Source organism: Taudactylus pleione, unplaced genomic scaffold (assembly GCF_031769625.1).
Source record: "Taudactylus pleione unplaced genomic scaffold, aTauple2 ptg000199l, whole genome shotgun sequence".
Classification (NCBI taxonomy): domain Eukaryota; kingdom Metazoa; phylum Chordata; class Amphibia; order Anura; family Myobatrachidae; genus Taudactylus; species Taudactylus pleione.
Genome location: NW_028284601.1, coordinates 2,853,775 through 2,876,794, shown reverse-complemented (window position 1 = coordinate 2,876,794; position 23,020 = coordinate 2,853,775). Strand labels below are relative to the sequence as shown.

Here is a 23,020-nt window from a genome sequence, read left to right as displayed (position 1 = left end):
AACGTGCAGCACGCAACAGTATGTGACAAACCACACAAATATTAACAAGTATATAAATGTGAGGTCTCAGAACCACCCTAAGTACAGCTGTATTAGGGCAGATAAAGAAAAGGGATAGATATACACTGACAGGTGAGAGAATAAAGTACAGTCAGCACTAGCACAAGTCACATACAATGCAGATATATACATATATACATAAACATGTCATATAATATACTGCACTATTACACTGCATTCAACTGCCCAGATTCAGTGTCTGGGAAGGCTACAGCGCTGTGTACACTGACCTGATGGTGAGGTACGCAGGGGGACTGGACCAACTGCCATCCTGAGAGATTTCTGCTGCACCACAGAGATAAAATGGCCGCTGGAGACCTCAGAGGAAGCGTGGCCCGCGGAGGAAGCAGCTCAGCGACGCCAGACTATGGATACTGAAAGGCGCGCTGAGCTGAGGGGAGGAGCCGCTGTAACAGGGAAGGCTGCCTCCCCTGGCCGGCTATTAACCCCCGGGACGCCGGCTCCCTGCACCGATCGTTAAGTCCCTGGTGGTCTAGTGGACACACGGGGTATGGGGGGCCCGCCGCCACTGCCGGCGCCTCCGGTCTGTCCCCTGAGACCGGAGGCACAGGACTGCATTTGAAATGCGCGGATCACCGCAAGCGGTGATCCGCGACCTTACCTGCTCCCCGTGGATCCGGCAGCAGTCCTGGGCACCCACAGAGTCCGGCTAGTACAGACTCTGGGGTCCCGCTGAGATCCCCAGATCTGTACTGGCGTCTCAGCGCCAGCGGGGTGACGGAGCAGCAGCTTAGACGTCCTATGGACAGTCCGACGCTGCCGCTCTGAAGAGTCCAAAGTCCATGGAAAAAACTTTGTCCCTAAAAAAATAAAATAAGCTTAGGGGCTGCTAATCAGCTCCCCCTGCGCTAACGGTGACCCGACTCCGGCCGGGCACCAACTGAAACTGAGGTGCCTCTGACTTGGGGGTGGGGTTATAGGGAGAGTGGACCCAGTGCATCCTGGGAGCTAAAAGCTTTAACTGCGTGGTGCCCGGATTTGGTTCCCAACCTATACCCCAAGGTCAACCCTGTGGACCCCCTATGGACCCTGAAGTAGAAATCTGAAGATTCAAGGTTACCATCTCTGAACACTAAGATAGCTGGGTTATGATGAATGGTCAGCAGGTCTAGAATCAGGATGTAGTTATGTGACCAAATCCGGGCGGCAGAATGCCGGCTAGGGATTCATGACAGGCGTCGAGATACCGACGCCTGTCATAATCCCGACGCCGGGGTGCATTTAGGGAGCGGGGGGGGGGGGGGGGTAATCACTAACAGGGGGAGGCTAGGGTTAGGCCCCCTTAAGGGAGGGTGAGGGTTAGGAGAGGGCGGAGGAAGAGGGGAGGGTTAGGGTTGCTTAGCTACGCTGTCGGGATTCCGTCCTGCCGGGATTTGAACCAGCGGCGAAACAGCCACCGGCATAACAATCCCATTCCCTAGAATCACAATGAGGTGCATAGAGCTCTAACGAGTTATCTGAAAAGGGAGGGGGATCAGATGGAAACTTAGCATTTGGGGGCCTATTTATCATGCTGCTGTTCCCGCATGATTAATGGCAGAATAAACGTTGCTAGTATGTAATTAGTAAGTTGAGCATAGAGATATCTCCTGCGCTCCAGCCGATAGCACGCATAGCAGCCGTAGTAGGGGGGAGGCTTTGTAACCACATTCGAGAAGTGTAGTGTTAGCCTGTTACCTTCAGTGGGATCTAGTGATCCCTCTCTGGCGGCTGGAGGAGATCCTGTTGTGCATCGCGTCTTCTTCGCATTCAGCATGCGTAGCTGGAGAGGCTCGCGATGCGTCCGAAAGCTGGAAGTGATCACTTAATGCGATCACTCTGCTTCTTACTGATCGCCAGGACGGGCTCTTATTGGAACAGGTGCCCCGGTAATTAAGGTGTCTATTCACTAAGCCTTGGTGAGGGATAAAATGGAGAAAGATAAGTCCCAGCCAATCAGTTCCTAACTGTAATTTTTCAAACACAGCCCGCAACATGGCAGTTAGGAGCTGATTGGCTGGGACTTAGCCTTGGAGAAAGATCAAATGGAGAAAGATTAGTGAATAGACCCTTAAGATTAGTACATTCCCCAGAAAAGGAAGAATCCTTATTGCTGTGATATGTGGTGACATAGAAACTTATTTTTGGGGGCTGGCTGATTTTATAAAACCCCTTGGTCTAAAATACAGTCCTAGGAAGTGTGAAACGATCTGCAGCACAATCTGTGTAGCTCTCATGCATTAAATGATCTGCAGATATAAAAAAAGTCATTGGCAGCAGATTGATGACATTGCCTGGGTATCATGGCTAAATAGAAGTAAATGTAGATTTGTGGGTGGATATAGTAATACACAACTGAGGTGGGGGAATCAGCAGCTGTACTGTAATAGTAAGACAGGATTAATGCTGCGGAATGATCTGCAGACCCTACAGAAGATAACTGCACTGTTCTAGGACTTGGCAACTAACCCAGAAAGAGCCAGTGGCTCAGTATTAGAGAACAGGATACAATGCAGCATCCTCATGGCACCTTTCCTTCCTTCCCACAGCAGACAAGGCAGTGTTCATGTATGCCCAAAGTCAGGGCGATCAGATACACAGCGCCAAGAGGAGAACCCATAGCGCCAAGGACATATATTGTCCATAGATCGCAGCTATGAGAGAAGTTGTCAGTAAAAGAACAAAAACATAAAAGCAAAGCCAGCTAAATCTGCCATATGAACGGAGGTGTAAGGTCACAGATAGCAGCTCACCTGATGGGGAGATCGGACATTTGCACTGCATGATCCATAAAGTAGCCTGTAATACAGAAGACCGTGTTATAGGACTAATACAGAAGTCGATACCGTTCAGCTTACTCCCATATTGCACTGGATGGGTTGAAGGGGACAATTGATTACGGGTCACAGGGCTCAAGAACTAACTCTCAGGATGTCATATGGAAGTCATTATTCATGAATACAGGTGTTTGTTCATGTAGTTGTTCTTAATAAAACGGTGTGGGTGGAGAGGTTAGTAAATTATAACACTTCTGGGATGACCATCGACTGTTAATTGCTGATGGTTTTGCCGAGTGCCAATGGTTCTCCAACATCGATGCAGAGTGTGACCCGATGGTCTTTTTTTTTTTTTTTTACTGGACGCTTAGCCTCGCCCCAGGCGGATGCAAAGCCCCGTCCCCGATTATCATTGGCTCGTGACCTGCTGTGTCCCCACCAGCGGTGGCCATCAAGGGGTGCAAACCATCAATGGTAATCACTGATGGTGACCATCACTGGACACCCTGCTGATGGCCATCACTATAAGACTCCCAGGAGCAGCAGTGTCATTGGTTCTATATGTACACAAGGCATGAGCATCTGCTTATATATACATAGTATTACCTGCAATGCCGACCTCCGAGGTCCCAGCCAGATGCAAGTCCGGGTGTGTAGCTGGATCCAGGCTGTAAACCTGTGAGCTGTGAGCACTGGGCTGCATACCACATCCTTCCTGGGACACAGGACAGCACAGACGTGGCAGGCAGGATGGAGGCAGCGAGAACGGGAGAAGGAGGAAGGCACATTAGGAGAGTGGTGATAGACATAGGCAGACATTGTACAGATATGGGAGGTCAGTGTGGATAGAAGCTACGTGAAGTGAACTCACAAATACTACTCCTCTCAGCATGTCCGGCACTGACATCGGGATAAATCCCTGCAGGAGACAGAAAGCAAAAGTCAATTTCAAGGAGTCCGGAGACTGGACCGGGGGGAGTGACACACTGGACTGGACCGGGGGGAGTGACACACTGGACTGGACCGGGGGGAGTGACACACTGGACTGGACCGGGGGGAGTGACACACTGGACTGGACCGGGGGGAGTGACACACTGGACTGGACCGGGGGGAGTGACACACTGGACTGGACCGGGGGGAGTGACACACTGGACTGGACCGGGGGGAGTGACACACTGGACTGGACCGGGGGGAGTGACACACTGGACTGGACCGGGGGGAGTGACACACTGGACTGGACCGGGGGGAGTGACACACTGGACTGGACCGGGGGGAGTGACACACTGGACTGGACCGGGGGGAGTGACACACTGGACTGGACCGGGGGGAGTGACACACTGGACTGGACCGGGGGGAGTGACACACTGGACTGGACCGGGGGGAGTGACACACTGGACTGGGGGGGACATGTTGGCTATGATCAGGATAGTCACAGTAAGGGTGTGAGTGTCATAAAGCAAAGAGTGATTCCCTTTACCAGTTTCACTAGTTTCTCCATCGTAAAGCTCACAAGAGCATGCTGCAGCATTGCGCCAGCTCCGCGGAGGTAATAGCAGCGGTTACCAGAGATGTGCGCGAGGCGTCTGGACAAATATGAAGGCAGAAAACAAAGTGTAAGATTCCTTTTACCCAGCGTCACAGCAACCCCATTCCTTTTATTTCTGCATCGTATCCCTTTAAATGTCGCAGCACTAACCCTTGCTGCCGCCGCTGGCCACAATCCACTTTCCCACCAGGGAATAATAATCTCCCACCATCCTGTATTCTAAACAGCGTAATTGTTGTGCATCCATAAATTTGTTGGCCATAGATACAGTAATGGTCTTAACCAACATATAAACAAACATAGGTTGCCTAGCAACATCACAGCAACAATTATGTTCTGAACAAGACATTGCGCTGACGCCCGTTCCCAGAGACAGATTAGGACACAGACAGAATTAACGTAAGACCTGTGGAAAGTGCCTGAGGCGGCCATTACATAATTAGTTAGCAGTTGGCTCACTCATTATTCAGAAGCTTCAGATGTTTACCCGCTATACATCCTATATACATGGTGTAACTGGTTACGTAGCTGGAACAGGGCTAGACGGGTTCAGCTCTGCTTTAGTACCTCTGTCTAATAATATCCAGATCTTCCCCTAGCTCCAGGTGGCCTTGGACATCGAAATCAAACTCTGGGAGAGAAAGAACAGGATTAGAATAAGATCGCCCAGTAGTAATCCCATGTATACAGCTCCACCTGCTACCTGGGCATTATTCTCCAACCCATAGAGGAAGAGGGCACCCACATGCTTTATGCTTTTATTATATAGGGAACGGCAGTGTTACCAATGTCACAATAAAATGTTACATTTTATCCTTTTATACTGATTTGGCATTGCTATATATGGCACTCCCCTGGGTGTCTAGAATAGATTTGCATATGTATCATTTTAGGCTATACCTTGCGCCATTCACTATGTACCCTGGCTCGGGTTACCTGGAGTATAACCAGCATTATGGAAGTCTAACCAACATTAAGAGGTCAGCAGATCGGCATGGCAGTGGTAAAGCATTACTATACCTCGCATCTCTGTAGGAGTGTGCAGTAAAATGAGAAATGTTGGGCGTATGTATTGGCGAGGTGCGCTGCCGCACACTTTGTCCATACATCACACTTATCTGAGCCGCACCCTATCTGTATATTACCGAGGACCATAAAAACAAGTACTTATGGTGTGCAGCATAGTGAAAAGTGAATAAAATAAATTAATGGCAATTCACCAGCTGAAGTTAAGACTGTACACAACACCAAAATATCAACTGTACACGGCCAACATATTAAATATAAGTTTGACAGTTTAGAGATTGTCCTTTCCACCCCAAAAAAACACAACAACCCTCTCTTACTAACTTTCACCCCAACATTCTCCGCCATAAGATGAACTCCCAGTCTCCATCGCTCTATTCCTCACCAGGCTTCACCCCGACAACCTCCAACACTCCAGCGTTGCTCTCATCACCAACAGGCTGGAACAGGGGGAAATGGGAATTCATTAGCTACATGGAATATTGGGCTGTAATTCAAAAATCACCAACTGTCTGACATGGTGAGATCCGGAATAGGTACAACCCCACTAAAAAAAATGAACGTGATTCAAGAGCGTTTAACTGTACTGTAAATGGAATAAACAAAATGAACATACAAGTAAGTGATATATTCTCTATCTTCCTGTATGGAGAACACCTGACTTTTATTTCTGGATAATATAGAATTGCTGATTTTGGGGCGGTCAGACTCTCACCGTATCAGGATGGGTTCTGTTTGGCAACTTCAGTGCCTCCAGGTAAAAGGATTCCTCCTGACTGGTCTCCTGCTGGTAGAGCACTGTGAGCTGCTGGCGGATCTCCTTCCCTCTGTTCCTTATTGCCAGGTACCTGGGGAGCTAAGTCACATGTGATATAATTGGTAACTACTGCCAGGCATAGCATCCTATGGTTCTCCAGCTGCTGTGATACTACAAGCCCCAGCATACCTCCTTCCAGCGCGTAACATTTATGCTTTGTAATTGCTTTCCATTACAAGAATATTATAATGCTAAATTACTTATTTAGACATCAGACATGGTTTAACGTCCCAATAAAACGTTGCTTTTGTAGAATAAACATTTTCTTTTTTACGTATTAGAATAGAGAATTGTTTGCATCCTAAGGGCGGTATCCAATTAGCCCAAAACATAGTTCTGGCGCTAATAGATTGCCGGGATTGGTGATAATAAGGGGATTATCCCCTTTTTGCTGCTTATGGTTTTTTTTTTCACCCGATCCTATTATATCCTATTATTTCGGTCAAAATGATAGGATAACTCTCCCGAAAACACATATGACCCGCGATAAGCGCACAGACCTATGCATTTCTACCATTTAGGTGAACAAACAGCACTTACCGTGGATTTTGTGTCACACATCAGGTCCAGAAAAATATCCATGATAAGTTCCGGCGTCGTGTGGCACTTCGGGGCTAATAGGATAGCACCGCCGCGATCAATTAACATAACTACATTAGCGCTGCTAATTGGATACCCCCCTAAGGCTTTGAATATAGTGTAAAAAAATATGGTCTTTCAATCAGATGTGAGAGCTTTTATAGAAAATCCCACTAATAGGGGTATTTAATATGGGAGTGAAAAGTCCGTGCTGGACTTTTCGCTCCACATCGGAGATTTTCCTGGGATAAAGTATCGGGCGCGTGCCCGCTTTATCCCCGTATTCAATATGAAACCTACGAAAACGGGAAAGTGCGAAGTGAGATCTGCGTAAAAAAATGAATTTTTCCTTGAATAAATTGTAGGGCCCCCCTAAGGCTGTAAAAACATGGGGGATCACTATGGGTACCCCTGTTTTAGCCTGCAAATGAAAGTCGGGGATTTAAATAGCCGCAGCAGGTGTTTTTTCCCGACATTGAAGAAGTGTTGCAGAAGAGCACTTAGGTTATTTTTTTCGTTTTTTTAAGTTGTCCCATCAAATTTGGGGTACATGAAAATGGGTACTAGCATATTTTTATGTACCTAAAGTAAGTTTTAAAAAAATTCTGCAACTATGCACCTGCCGCTAATAGCCTATTCTAGAAAACATCTGCTGCATAGTTGCAGAATAGCCCTGAACCTATTTCCCTATTTTTAAACACTTTTTTCGCATTTTTTTTTTTCACCCTAATTTTAAAATACATTTTTTGGGGTGTCCCTATTTTTTTTTTTTTTTTTTTACTTTTTTTGACAGTTATTTTTAAAATGTCATTCCCAGGGGTGCAGGCTATTTTTTTTTAAGCCTGCACCCCATAACCCCAATTTTGCACTTTTTTTCGCCACCTATTCAGTGGTGAAAAGTTATCCCCGTTTTTTTCCAAAGACTTTTCGAACCTGCGAAAAGTCTTTGAAATTGAATACAGTGTAAAACCAAAACTAGCGAAAATGACGTCGTTTTTTGCGAAATTATCGCAAAAAAAGACTTTTCGCTCCATATTGAATACCCCTCTATGTTCCGAATGCTAAAAATGTAACCATGAGTTCCACAGGACAGTCACCTGCATCAGTGATCGATTAACATTAACAGATTGATGGTATTGTCAGACATGGCACGGTAAACGTAACTGACACCTGCAGTGCTTTAGGATTTTTGAACATTGTCTCATATGGTGGTAAATAGGTTTTTATTTTACGGCGACATGTATAAAAATATACTTTTGAGTTGTCGTGTGCTTTAAACAAAGTAAAAAGCTATATTTAATAGCTGACTATCTGGCAAATATATCTGAGTTTGTGCACAAAGCCGATTCTAAATTTGAGGTCTTGACATGTGTGTCTAATGAGGTTTAAAGCATAGCATTAAGGGAACAAGTAACACTACAATAGACAACACAAGGAGGGCTTTGTAAGAACGTCCATTTTGTGATTTAGCACTGCAGTATCCATTTTGCACATATTCCAGGACATTTTGTGCCACTGAAATAAATATTGGGAAATAACAGAAGCCGTCAGACCAGCATCGATTTTTACAATTACAAATAGATATTTTACAGAATCATGAAGAGAATAAAAATTCTATTTTTCCACAAATTACAAGAAACATTCCAGTCACAAGAAGCACTCAGATCAAACGCACAGAGTCCGGAAGCGATCTCGGAAACACACATAAATGCACGTGTCGCACCTCCAGTATACTTAAGGTTGCCTAAAAGCAGATTATGGGCCGAATTCAGCTTTGGGAATAGAGAAAGACAGAGCAAGTAACGGTGTACCTGGACAAGCCATGTTGCAGTGCAAGGGTTGCAAATACATCATTTTTGCCATGCAGGGTAAATTCCGGCTGCTCTTGCATGTAGCCCACAAATGCTGCACGGCTTTATTCTTATACTGCAATTTAGATTTCAGTGTGGACCCCCCCCCAAAATCCTTATCTCTGCACATTGCAGTGCAGCATGGTTTTACCAAGACGCAGTTACTTGCTCTATTCCCAAAGCTGAATCAGGCCCTATGCAAGATATGTTATAGCAATCTGTGGGCCTGATTCAGAGACGGACGCTCTGAAAGAGCGCTCGCTTTGAATCAGGCTGTTTTTTTTTTTTTGACCACCCACAGCTATGCCGAGCGGCCAGGTTGATTGTTGCGATGGTCAAGCCCATCGCAACCATCAGGCTTTCGATGGTCAAGACCATCGCAACCATCAGGCTTTCGACGAGAACCTTGTGGTAGGGTCTCGTGGCCGCAAGCCCCAGAGAGCTTTCGGCTCTAAAGAGCCGGAAACTCTCCCACTGACATCACTGGTGATGTCAGTGGGGCCGCCCCCAAACGGCAAGCGTTCCATTGGGAACTCCTCTGTTTGGCCAGCCACCCCCCTGGCCTGCCCACCAAACTGGGCGAGCTGTTGCTCACCATCGACAACTCGCCCCCTTTGGTGAGAGACCCGGAGCGACGGAGCACTCGTCGCTAGCCGAGTCTCGCGCATGCGCACGATGGAGCCGGCTCCGTCGTTCGCATGCCCAGTAGGCAAACATCGACCCGGTTGCGAGTGTTCAGCGCTTGCGACCGGGTCTGAATCAAGCCCTGTGTTCAACTTTGATTTTATACCCAACTTGCTGGATCTAATGCACAACCAATATTCTAAAGTAGAAACACCTTTTGACAACATTTTGCATGCAGCAACCTTGCTTACTAGTGCAGTGTTTAATAAAGCTGTTTGGCCACAAATTTTGTAGCCCTCTATTACATATTAATCAATTTAGCTGTGGAGCAACATACACTGTTAAGCTGGCCACACATCTAAAGATTATCTGTCCAACCAGCCAACTAGTTGATTGGTTGGAATGAAAATCTGGTAAGGAATACAATCAGCAATTTGCTCCCAAACGCTGGAAAATGGACCAAAACTGTTGTTTGAACAAATAGTTTAGATCAAACATTTAACAAACTTGTCTGACGACCATTTTCATCTGTTTTCTGGCATTTAGGAGCAAATTGCTGATAATCAGTTACTCCCATACAGCTTTTCATTCCAACCAATCAACAAGTTGGCTGGTTGGATGTAAGTTGGTCTAGTGTGTGGCCAGCTTTAGGGTCGTTTACAAATTGCTGAAAATGCCGGCCCATACTGCTTTATTTGTGTGTAACTGCGTCTAATTGTCCATCTATTGTTATTGCAGAGTGCATGCCTATTTCCCGGTCTTTGGAAACACCCCTGTAACATCAGCGCCAACGTTTGGAGGGTTTGCAGATAACCTAGAAAAAAAATGTTGGAGCAAAAGTCCTCCCAGGCCACCACAAAGCAGCATTTGTACATTTCTAAATCAGCCTTTTCTTGGCAGGTCTATATCATAATACTTCATATGTATACAGGTGGTGTCCTTGTGAATCTTTGCTCAAGTTGCGTCAAACAGCCCCTCTTGGCGTGACGGCTCCCGTGAGACTCTGCTAGCGCCGGGCATCTTTTCTTTTTGCTAAAAATGCATCTGTGTCACAATGTGATGTGACTAGGAAGCACCAGCAGACTGTGCCGATTAATTTAATATGCTATAAATTGTATATCTGTGTGCGACAGTCTCTGAAACTGTACAGGAAGTGCTACAAGTCAGCCCAGTTCCGTCAAGACCACGCCAACTTCCGTTTACAGACTCAGGTGCAAATAGATATACAAGTGTCGCATATCAAATCAATCAGCAGGGTCTCCTGGTGCGTCCTAGTCACAACGCATTTTCAGAAAAAATAAATAAAAAAATACGCCCGGCGCTGAGTTGCACGGGACCTGGCAACACACCGACGCCAGGCATGTCGCGCCACGTTGAGGATAGATGTAGGACGACACATCTGTATAATGCAGCAAGACTGTCAACTTATATTTTGTAGTAGGTACCGTGCTGTGTATAAACACAAACCACAAGATCACCATCCAGCCCACCAAAGACGCACGCTATAGATGACATGAAGGATGTACTTACAGATTGCAGGCTCTGGCGATCGTGTGTTTTCTGTGGGAGAGAGACAGGATTAGGAAGCAGCCACAGGGGAGAGAGAGTCACAGTAGTTTGAATGAAAAAAATCTCATTGGATAAAGCAGAAAGTGACAAACAAAGGCCGATAGTTGAGTCAGCTCCTAGGAGTGATCTGTTTTTGGGGGTCGCGAGAGGAGGGTGGGTACAAATCGCTTCTTAACAAGGCATAAATATCTAGTCTATTTGATGCTAAAGGGAATAGTTTTTTCTTTTGTAAATTGTACAAAAAAAAAACCCCCCAATAAAATAAGTTTGATTTAAAAGAAATAAATTGTGCACAGAATAAAACAGGCTCAAATTCACCAATACAATCCCCTTTTTTCGTATATGAAAATATCAGTGACGGTGATCCACCATTACTGGGGCTTGCTGCATGAGACATAGAACATATGATCAACTAGTTCTGCTTCTGCCCAACTGCACTACAAGAAGTGTTCCTCCAACAATATACTAGTGCAGCAATACAGCGTGTTGTCACACAGACATTTGCAGCAAAACAGATGAAAAAGCTGTGCCGTGTTGTGCATTCCGCAGTGCGTGCTTGGCACCATACAACAGGATAATACTTGCTAGACATGTGTCTTAGGTGACATTCAATTAAATGAGATTCAAATGGTGATTCGGTGTGCTGGGAATAGCTGGTATTTATCACTTTCCTCTGCAATTCATTTCCTAAATCACATTGTGCAAGGGCCAATTCTCTCTATGCATGCCAAGTTTTCATGTGTGACTTATTCTTTGACACCCACGGCCAGTTCAGGGGTTGGTTAAGACCACCCAGCTTCAAATGCTGACCCTTCTCGAACAATAAAACTTGTCCAACAGGAGAGGAGGTTATTAGATCAAATACATATTTGAGGATATTCTAGCTTTTTTTTAATAATCTAACCATCAATATATAAGGAAACACAAATTAAACAATCAAAAAAAAAAATTATTATGTTTGTTTATTATTCATGTATTTTTTCACATATTTTAACCTCTCATTCCACACTTACTAATTACTCGCACACATCTATACTTTACACTGCACTACCACTCCTTTTTCCATTTTCGTGTGATGCCCTGGGGGGGTCCTGGGCTGGATGTTTTTTGGGGTGCACTGCTCCCCGGACGTGAACCCCTTAGTGTTAGGGACTGCTAGTGACAGAGAAGCCGGGGTAAGGCCTAGCAGCTTCCCATGTATTTGCAAATGCATGCAACCAATATCTCTGAAATTCTATTACCAGATAGTCTTCATATATTGTTGCTAGTACAATTCAGTGTGCTGAGGAACAATAGGGGGTTAAAAACCCCCTCTCTTTTCTACAAATTAAACAAAGTACTTTAATAAAATCTTTATGCCAGGGCCAGGTGCCCAGCGAGTCGGGACAATCCCGCACGTGGCACAGGAGTCATGGTGTTACCAGCGCTGAAGTGGAGTGCCCATCACTCCTGTGACAGTCAAGAAACCTTAATATTGCACAGGAAATAATACACCTCCATACCTCTATTTAGGTACCAAGTAAGGTTAAACAGTTTATTTCTACTTGTTCTGTTAATATAGGAGCAATAGGGCTCTAAATTGTGGGATGTTATCTGTGGGAAATAAGGGACTATCCTGAGACAATAAGGAGCCCTATTACTACCACACTATTGTTTTCAGATAATGCAATGTGCTGTACAGGGCTCAGCGCAGATATAAACTAGTAATGTCTTTATTTTGCACAGGCAACATACAGAGAACCCCATGGGAGTAAGCTGGGTACACATTATACTATATATCGCCCACGACGGATCGGAATGACCATCGTATGGTGTGTACCCTGAGAAACACCCGATTTGTTGTACAATGAATTGTGTGGTCGCATCTTCCCATCAGATGGGCTGCACATCCGATGGGCCGATGTGATGGTTGATGCGCCAGTTACATTAATCATGTAACGATATATCGCAGCATCATACAGCGGATCACGAAGTATATGGCTATACGATATATCATTGCATCCAGTTGCAGTCAGGCGAGTACCCAGCTCAAGATTCTGAATCAGTGAGATACCTGCAAGCCAGCAGAAGATTGGCTGATTGCAGGATTCATACATCCCAAATGCCCAAATTTAGGGGGGTCCCGTCACACCTGCTGAGAATGTTGGAAAGTGAAGACCCACTCATACCACACGCACCTACCATTTCTGTACATGGAATTGCAAGGGCCTTTATTAGGGGAGGGTCTTCGGGACGGTCTAGCGTGATATGGCCACACCATTTTTTGTGTACACGTCATGGCGGTGGGTAGAGTGTTCGTTCTTGGCTTTGCGATTAGGCAATAACTGCCTCTGTGCCAGTTCTTATTTGTGGGCATAATTATATTGAAAATAACCTGCATATAACCTAACTTTATACCAGGAGTTCCAGTGTGCACCTGGCTCATATATAAAACTTCCCTTTCATCTATATCAGGGGACCACTAGTGTTGTGTGAGGTCTGATAGATATAACACATATATATATATATATATATGTTATAAGGGTCCCGAACAAAACAAGTCCCTACACGGCACTACTATTTCAAAGTTGTTGTATTAAAGGTAATTAATACATATCAATACTTGCATCACATCTTCAGCATAATAAACGGTACATCCACTGCATAATGTGCAACGTGACGTTTCGGGATCAAAAGACCCCATTCTCAAGCTGCTGTGTTCTGTAAGTGATCAAATGACTGATAAACAAGAAGAAAAAGGTGTCTACTACACTTACCTATATCCTCTTCTAGCTGCGTATGTGCCAAACCCGGAGAACGGCCACGCTGTGTCGTCCGTCGGGTCTCACACCGATGACGTGAGCGTGATGCGTCAGGTAGTTGCTAGGCAACCCTGACGCTGTCTCCGGCTCCGGGATATGGCTACTAAATAACAACAATAATGGGATGACAGGGTGTATGGATACGCTAGTAATTCCTAATGCCTTGTTTTATAATACTATATGTAAGGCAAAGTAACGGCATTATGCCGGGTTAATTGCAAGAGGAAAAATATTTTATAAATGCCGAATGAGAGCCAGATAGAAGCTACCACAATGCATGGGTCATAGTAAATTAATGTGCTAGTCGAGCAAGGGTGTAAAACTGGCAAAGTAAACCGAAAAGAGGTTAATTATAATGCCTAACTAATCGGGCTGTGAAGTGTGTGTCTGACGGCTAGATGCTGCAATGGTGAAATCAACAATTAATAAAGAGACAATTGATGAAAAAAGAAAAACATTTTATATATATATATATATATATATACATATATATACACACACACACACACACACACACAGGATTGCTGAAAAAACCTCAAAAAAAGGTTCAAACTATGTCAGAAATGCTATTGTGCAAACGTCACTAATAGGCATTCCAATTGATTTTTTCGTTCAGTCCCTCCGGTTGCAGAGTATTAAGTCTATATATCCACCGCGATTCCAATCTTAGGAGGATGGTGTTCCTGTCGCCTCCTCTCTTCAAAGGGGGTACTTGATCAATTATTTGATACCTAAGCGATGAGAGGGGGTGTTGTTTCTGTTGGAAATGTTTGGCCACCGGTTGATCCATTTGTCCTCCCGTGATGGCTTTATTAATAGCTGAGCGATGGAGGGCCATGCGTTCTCTAAAAGTCCTGCTGGTCATGCCCACATAAAACAAGCCGCACGGGCACGTAATGTAATAGATGACATATCTGGATGTGCAATTGAGAACATATTTAATGTTGATGGAAACCCCCGTGTGTGGATGGTTAAAACTAGAACCGGTGATCAGATGGTTACATGTAACGCACGATGGACATCGGTAGCATCCCGGTTTCTTCACTTGGCCAAAGATGCCTGTAGGTTGGACATACTGTGTGACATCAGGTTTAACTAAAAAATCCCTTAGGTTTTTGCCCCTTTTATAGCAGGTCATAGGTCTAGTGCGCTGTAAGCTACTCAGTGAGGAATCCGTGGAAATAATGGGCCACAGTGCCTTAGTTGCCCGTGGAGTAATTGGACTGGCTGTGGAAAACAGAGTGCTCCAGATAAATCTTTCCTGCTGCTGTGCTTGATTGGATTTTTGTAAGAGGCTATGCCTGTCCATCTGTAATACTTTGGCTTGATTTTCACGCAGTAAAGATAAACTGTATCCGCGTTGTAGAAATTTATTAACCACCACTTCTAGGGCCCCCGGTAATTCTTTGGGGTCGCTAGTTATTCTGGCCACTCGTAACATCTGTGACAATGGTAGTCCCTTTTTGAGCGCTTGGGGGTGATGGCTGCTTGCTTCCAAAAGGGAATTACGGTCAGTTGTTTTATAATGCACCCTCGTGGATAATTTGCCCCCATTTAACTGTACTGTCACACCCAAAAAATTTATAGATGTTTTACTGTATGTGTAAGTAAATTTTATAGGAGATGGTAATTTGTTGATACTTTCCATCAAGAGTTGAAAGAGTTCCGGCCCTCCCTTCCATAAGATAAATAAGTCGTCTATGAAACGGGTGTACCAAACTATAGGTTGTGAAAAATCCTGTCTCTCAAAAAAGAATTGTTGTTCTTGTTGGAACATGTATATGTTCGCGTAAGAAGGGGCCACGCCGGACCCCATTGCACATCCCGATTTTTGAAGATAGTATTGTCCATTGTACATGAAATAATTCCTCACCAAAATGAGACGTAGTAATTTTAGGAAGGTATCATGATCTAGACCTAATGGTGTATCCAATTGTGAATTAAAACATCGCATTGCCTGGAGACCATCTGTGTGAGGAATAGATGTGTAAAGCGAGGAAACATCCATCGTACACATAATCACTGTATTATCCAGGTTAGTAAAATCTTCCAGTTTTTTTTAAGAATGTGGTAGTATCCTTCAAGTAGGTCCGTTGTTTAGTGACATGCGGCTGCAATAATGCGTCCAGATATTCCGCTGTTGGTTGAAACAGTGATCCCCTGGCAGAGATGATGGGTCTGCCAGGGGGGTTGGATAAGCTCTTGGGAACCGTGTATAAGATAGGCACCACAGGATGCTCTGGATGTAATGCTCTTTGTTCCTTCGCAGTTATGTGGTTGTTGTGATGGGCCTCCTCTAATATGTTGTGCAATTCCTTGGAAAACTTTGCTGTTGGATCACCTGGTAATAGTTCATGTGTGTCCTTCTGTTTCAATTGTCTTTCTATTTCGGCCTTGTAATCAGACATGTTTTGGATCACTATACTTCCTCCCTTATCGGCGGGACGTATGGTGATGGTGTTGTCATTTTTTAATGTAGTTAATGCCGCAAATTCCTGTTGGCTGAGATTCGGATATACCTTAGCTGGTGTCGCTGTGTATCTGCGAACAGAGGCCCTCATACAGAGCCGTACGCTCTGAGCAGAGCGCACGCTCTGAATGAAGGCCGGGCTCCATTTTCATGGAGCGTCCTCCTGGACGCTCGTATAGCTGTGGGTCACCACCCACAGGCTATACGAGCGTGCATTGTGATGGTCGCGATGGTCGAGACCATCGAATTTGCGAGCCGGAGCCTGTGGTTGAGGTTTTCAACCGCAAGCTCCGGAGTGATTTTGGCTCTATCAGAGCCAAAATCACTCCCACTGACATCACTAGTGATGTCAGTGGGCCGGCTTTTGACGGGAGGCGTTCCCGTGGGAACGCCCCCGTCAGGGAGGCACGCCCCTGGCACGCCCAGCAAAGGGGGCGTGCTGTCAATCAACATTGACAGCACGCCCCCTTTGATCGGACACAACGAGCGAAGGACTTTCCTTCGCTCGTCGCGTCTGGCGCATGCGCACGACGGAGCTCCCTCCGTCGTGCGCATGCTCAGTCCATAACATCGACCCACTTGCGAGCGGACAGCCGCTCGCGAGTGGGTCTGAATCAGGCCCAGAGTCATTAAGAAGACGCGTGTATGTTTTTATGGAGGAATTTTACACCCTTGCTCGACTAGCACATTAATTTACTATGACCCATGCATTGTGGTAGCTTCTATCTGGCTCTCATTCGGCATTTATAAAATATTTTTCCTCTTGCAATTAACCCGGCACAATGCCGTTACTTTGCCTTACATATAGTATTATAAAACAAGGCATTAGGAATTACTAGCGTATCCATACACCCTTGAAGGATACTACCACATTCTTAAAAAAAACTGGAAGATTTTACTAACCTGGATAATACAGTGATTATGTGTACGATGGATGTTTCCTCGCTTTACACATCTATTCCTCACACAGATGGTCTCCAGGCAATGCGATGTTTTATTTCACAATTGGATACACCATTAGGTCTAGATCATGATACCTTCCTAAAATTACTACGTCTCATTTTGGTGAGGAATTATTTCATGTACAATGGACAATACTATCTTCAAAAATCGGGATGTGCAATGGGGTCCAGCGTGGCCCCTTCTTACGCGAACATATACATGTTCCAACAAGAACAACCATGACAATTATAATAAAAAATGCATTAAGCATTAGTTCAACTGCATGGACTGTTTGTAGTAACTAACTGGCTATATGCACAAGGAGACTGTCGTTTGCTATAAGGAGAATAATTGATTGCAAAAATAAAAATTGCCAGTGACAAGTTTTGGATAAGAACTGCCTATTTGAATTATATGAGGTGTCTAATAAGACACAGGCTACTGCTTTTTATTAATCAGGAGTAAAGTCCTCACACCGTGTATACTAATCAATTATTTTGATATATATATTGCTTAATGCATTTTTTATTATAATTGTCATGGTATATACAATTAACCATTGAATTGCCGGCTTTTTATATGTGGCCAATTAATTGTTTTTTATGTCATTATAAGTATTTTAATTTTATGTGAATAAATAATTTTTGTATCTCAAACCAATCTAACAGCGCTCTCTGGTAAGGCTTTAGGCCTATTTATACCTTTCTTTTCTAGATGTATATAAAAAAGCCGCTCCCACCTCAATCAGGACCACCAATGATGCACATGTTATGTATACTGCACCTCTCCTTCTATACCAGAAGCCACCAGTGCTGTACATCACCTTTATACCATGTGCAGTAATGCACAGTACCAGTATACCCCTCTACCTCGTACCTCCACTCTAAATATCAGGGGACAGTGGGAAGTAGCACCTTACTCACAGTCATGCCTTTGACTTCGTTGGCTATCTGTACTTTTTCCTCCTCCAGTCTGTGAATGTCCAGTCTCAGCCCCTGCAGCTCTTCCCAGGAGCGGACCTGTGACATCAGGACACCCGGTGATTACAAACAATAAAATAACAGCCTCCCCTTGGCACTACTGTATGACTGGAGAGTGACACAATACACAATCCCCATATGGTCATCTTTTGATTTTCTGATTGTTTGAATAGACTCAGAGGGAGATTTAATTCACTGCGATGGGTGAACGTGCCTCACAGACTGGCAGTTATATCAGTGATAATCCGAAGCACTGCACAGAGGCACGCAGAGCAATTACCAATGTTTGGCTACCGTAACATAGGGAGGAATCGGTATTCAGCTGCCGGATCATATACAGACAGCAAAAGACCGGAGAACCCAAATCCCGACGGGGGCTGGTAAGCACACTAACCCTCCCCTCTCCCTAACCTCACCCCTAGTGCCTAACCCTAACCTCCCCTCCCCGCACCCTAAACCTCCTGGAAATGGGTTGCCTGACTCTAAGTCCCTCAGGGGGTCCCCTAAACCTAACCCTCCCCCCTGTGGCTAGAACCTAAGACACCCGGCTTACCTTCGCTCGGTATGCCGGGTGTCAGGATTTCATAGTGGGGCTAATGATAGGCGTCGGGATTTCAACGCCTATCTTTAGTCCCATGTCAGGCTTTCAGTGTCGGGATATCGGCGGGCGCTATCCTGACTACATACCCATAGGGAGATACGCAGCCATGCACTACGGCAGGACACATTGCTCAGCATAGAAAACATAACCTTAATATATACTTACTTCAAATAAATTTGTTAAACTTGTTAGGATGTTGTGCATGTAGCGTAAAGTAAAAAAAAAAAAAGATAAAAAAAATAAAAAAATTCATATTTATGTACTTACCTGTTAAATCCTTTTCTTCGATTCCATAGGGGACACAGGCTATACGCTGGGTAAAGGTTGGTGGGATGGAGTCTGGGCACCACATAGTTAATACATGAATTCCTCCACCCAGATCCAACCCCCATACCCCACCCACTTCAGTTAACAAGCCTGAAGCTAGGAGAAGGAAGACCAGCACGCACACTGAGATCCAAACACACAACAGTTGTGGACAGGAGAACAAGATGCAGAGCAAAGCCCCGCAAACCAGGTTAGTCAGGGTGGGAGCACAGTGTCCCCTACGGAATCAAAGAAAAGGATTTAACAGGTAAGCAAATAAATCTGCTTTTCTTCTTCCTCCAAAAGCTAAACCCCTAAGAAGGGGACGATCTTGAGCTGCGGTGAGAACTCTTCGTCGGAAAGCCAGGCTGCCCCAGAAGGGAGACAAGCCATTTTAGATGCTGCCACCGCAGCCACTGTCTTGTCCAATTCTGGACCAAAGAGAATATCCACCAAAAAGAAGAGAGCCTCAAGGGCCTTCTGATGGCCAAAACACTCTAGACGATATGTCGTCTGATCTGGCCGGACGACATGTCGGCAACATAGTCTAGTGTTTACACTCAATGTCACTGACATAGTCAGAGAGGGCCATGCTGCCGCGCTGTTGCTCCCGACATCAGCAAGCGTGTATGCATTAGCAGATGCCAGGAACCCTGCCGGAACCCTTGCCAGGAACGAAGCCAGAGGGCTCTCCTAGCTGACACGGAAGACGCCGACACCTTGGAAGTTAGTATACCCGTGTCTATAGCCGTCTCCCCCTAGACATGAAGACGCCTCTCGGATATGCTACACGAGAGACAAAAGCTCATTCCTGCGAGTACGTGAAGTGAGGCCATCTTCCAGGGCATCCGCCCAGCGACTGATGGTCTTGGCAACCCAAGCAGATGCCAGGGCCGGACTTGCAACTGCACCTGCATTATAATAAATAGATTTGAGAAAAGTTTCCAACTTCTGATCCGTCAGATCCTTAAGGGATGCCGTATTAGGGAGAGGAATCGTATTTTTGACAAGGCAGGCAACATGCGCATCTACCGGGGGAGCAGACTCCCATTTAGCCAGATCGGCAGCAGGCAGAGGATAAAAGGAAGTAATGCGCTTAGAAACCTGGAAGCGCCTAATAGGATGGGACCATGCATCCGCCATAAGTTCCTCAAGCTGCGCAGAGGAAGAAAACTCTGAAACGACCTTCTTTTGACGCTTAAATACTGGAGCATTGGGCATACGGGCGGCTCAGCGTCCTTGATTAGCAGCACAGATTTAACCGCTTTAATCAAAGAAACTGCATCTACTTGAGGTGGAGAATCCTCCAGAATAGAAGAGGACTCAACATCAAAGGCTACCGACAAATTTTCCTCACGGTCAGAGGAAACCTCAGAGTCTGAACCAATATCAGACAAGGGTATAGAGCCGTCCCTTCTAGAGGGCTTACGATAAGAAGTACGGTCCCTGTCCAGCATGTTTGATAGATTCTGCCACATGCGCTGAAATCTGTACTGACTACGTAAAGGACTGCATCCAAGGAGACTCTATAACAGAAGGCAGCAAAGGGGACAGCATCATACTGGAAATATGGACCACACTTGAAGGGACACCAACCAAAGGACCCAGGGGATGTGAGCCTATCCACCACCTGCAACATTACCTGGGACAGCGAGGAAACCCAGGCAGGTTCCTGGCTAGCAGGAAATGCTGAAGAAGCCACCTGCTAAGAGGTTGTAAAACAGCGAATACAGAGACCATCGTGGTCCAGGACCTGTGAAGAAAACACAGCAGAACAAGTCCTACAATTACGCAGCACAGAAGCACCCTCCTCCATGGGAGCTTTTCCCCTGGAAGACATAGTATAGAAATCCAAGGTAGTCCCCACACACCAGAGCAAGGAACAGTGATGTGCCAATAAGGGGTAGAGCAATGAATGTTAAAGCACCACAAATAGAAAAATAAGTAGGGATATGCAGAGACCTGAGACTATACAAAGTACACAAAATAGTAACACACATACAGAACATTAAATGCAATAAACACAAGGCAGTAAGTCCTCAACAAACCAGAACCAAGAGGGAGGAAGGAGCTGTATACGGTAGTATAACCTGACCGCTGAGGAATAGGAATACAGGGAGACCAGGAACCTGCACTTGGAGACGAACTGCACTAGCAGGCACTCTGAAAATGTCTGCCCAGCGTCCCTGAAGGAGGGGAGGAGGAAACACCCTGGGATGAAATGCCTCTTAAGGGATAGCACAAGGGGTGGGGGAGGAGCTAAGAGGGAGAGCCTAGCTCCCCCTTCTGGCATGGACCCCAGGGCAAATGGCCACCTACACCACGGTACCCTGGTGGTCTAGTGGGGATGCGGAGAGAACTTAGGCCCCCACAGCTAGCACCTTTGGTGTCTCACTAACTGGCGGTGAAAAGCCACAACCACACAAGCAGGGAGCAGCCTCATCTTTCCCCTACTGCGGCTTACAGCACCATCCTGTGTCTGGAGCTCCGGCCGAAGACGCTAATTCAGTCGCCAGCGCTGCGAGCGCCGGGGTGATGGAGCAGCAGCACGGGCGTCCTTCAGGACACCTAGCGCTGCTCACTCAGTAAAATTTAAAGTAAAAAATAAAGTGAAAATTATGAAGCTGTCTGCACAGCTTACACAGTGTGCCGCTGCCGCAGGTACCAACATAAAACTGAAGTGTTGGTAATCTGGGCTGAGGAAATTCAAGTATTAACTAAGTGGTGCCCAGACTCCATCCCACCAACCTATACCCAGCAAAAAGCCTGTGTCCCCTATGGAGGAAGAAGAAATGGTATAATGCAGAAGTTCTCAATCTCGGTTCTCAGGACCTCACACAGTTCACGTTTTCCAGGTCACCCAGCAGGTGCACAGGTGTATTCATTACTAACTGACACATTTTAAAACTTCCTCTGGTGGAGCTAATTATTTCACTTGTGATTCTGTGAGGAGACATGGAAAACATGCACTGTTTGGGGTCCTGAGGACAAAGTTTGAGAACCTGCGATATAATGCAGTGGTTCTCAAACTCTGTCCTCAGGACCCCACACAGTTCACCTTTTCCAGGTCACACAGCATGTGCACAGGTGTATAAATTACTCACTGACACATTTTAAAAGATCAACAGGTGGAGCTTGTGATTCTGTGAGGAAACCTGGAAATCATGCACTGCATGGGGCACTGAGGACAGAGTTTGAGAACCTGTGGTATAATGCATTCCCTACTGTGGTGAAATATACATAGTATAGGGCCAATTCAATTATTTACAATGTGTGACAGCTGTGCACTTCACAAATAAGAGCAATATTGCACATTTTACTGCATACGCTTATGGAGGTGTGGGGTAAAATGCACAATATGCCATCATTAAGAGTGTTCCCACACTGCACCAATGGCACATTGCCAGCTTTGAGATTAATTGAATTAGGTCCCTAAAGCATTCCATGCCCATATTACAGCACAGGGCTGCCAACCTAGGCTATATACAGGGCACAGAGCACAGAGGTGGCCTCCCACAGCATTAAACTTCCACAGGTAGTACATTATTCCTTATAGAACACAGGTAGCTGGTTTGTTTTGTTTGTCCGCTCTTCGACTTCACCAGTGATCAAAAGCGGAGCTTCCCGTTGGTACATGTGATGGTCAGCCTTTATAAGGTGAGTGCTCTGTGCCTGTCCCGAATGAGTCATTAACACTGAAACGTTGGAATAAGGTCTTTGCCACAGTCTTCATTTTATTATACAGGCTGCATGGTGGGCAATGGACACAGTATTTACCAGCAAGCTAAGTCATAGATATCAATATCTATCTAACTATCTCTACAGAACCGGCCCTAGGCATTGTAAGCAAATGCCTAGGGGCATTCCAGGGTCCTGTGACGCTGCCTAACCACCCCCCCTGCTGCCGCGATCGGAGCTTAGCTCCGATCTGGTAGTGCAGCGATTGGCCGGTCACGTGACTGTGAGCAGCCGCCAGGCCAGGTCAGGTCAGAATGAGCTTCTGGCCAGAAGCTCATTCTAACTCCAGTACTTTGGAGACAACATGGCCGCGGGAAGGCATACTGCACATCCC

General features: G+C 45.6%; 1 protein-coding gene across 1 annotated transcript in view; it reads right to left on the bottom strand.

Annotated features, from left to right (window-relative positions):
* Nucleotides 1-23,020, bottom strand: part of SARS2 (seryl-tRNA synthetase 2, mitochondrial) — a 38,775-nt gene that overhangs the window by 14,840 nt on the left and 915 nt on the right. Inside the window, exons 2-10 of the mRNA XM_088477026.1 lie at nucleotides 17,985-18,080; nucleotides 10,810-10,839; nucleotides 6,125-6,265; nucleotides 5,795-5,849; nucleotides 4,951-5,014; nucleotides 4,315-4,420; nucleotides 3,709-3,756; nucleotides 3,444-3,552; nucleotides 2,814-2,859 (exon numbers count right to left, since the gene is read on the bottom strand). Of these exons, the coding sequence (XP_088333152.1) occupies nucleotides 2,814-2,859; nucleotides 3,444-3,552; nucleotides 3,709-3,756; nucleotides 4,315-4,420; nucleotides 4,951-5,014; nucleotides 5,795-5,849; nucleotides 6,125-6,265; nucleotides 10,810-10,839; nucleotides 17,985-18,080 (695 nt within the window). The remainder of the gene's footprint in view (nucleotides 1-2,813; nucleotides 2,860-3,443; nucleotides 3,553-3,708; nucleotides 3,757-4,314; nucleotides 4,421-4,950; nucleotides 5,015-5,794; nucleotides 5,850-6,124; nucleotides 6,266-10,809; nucleotides 10,840-17,984; nucleotides 18,081-23,020) is intronic.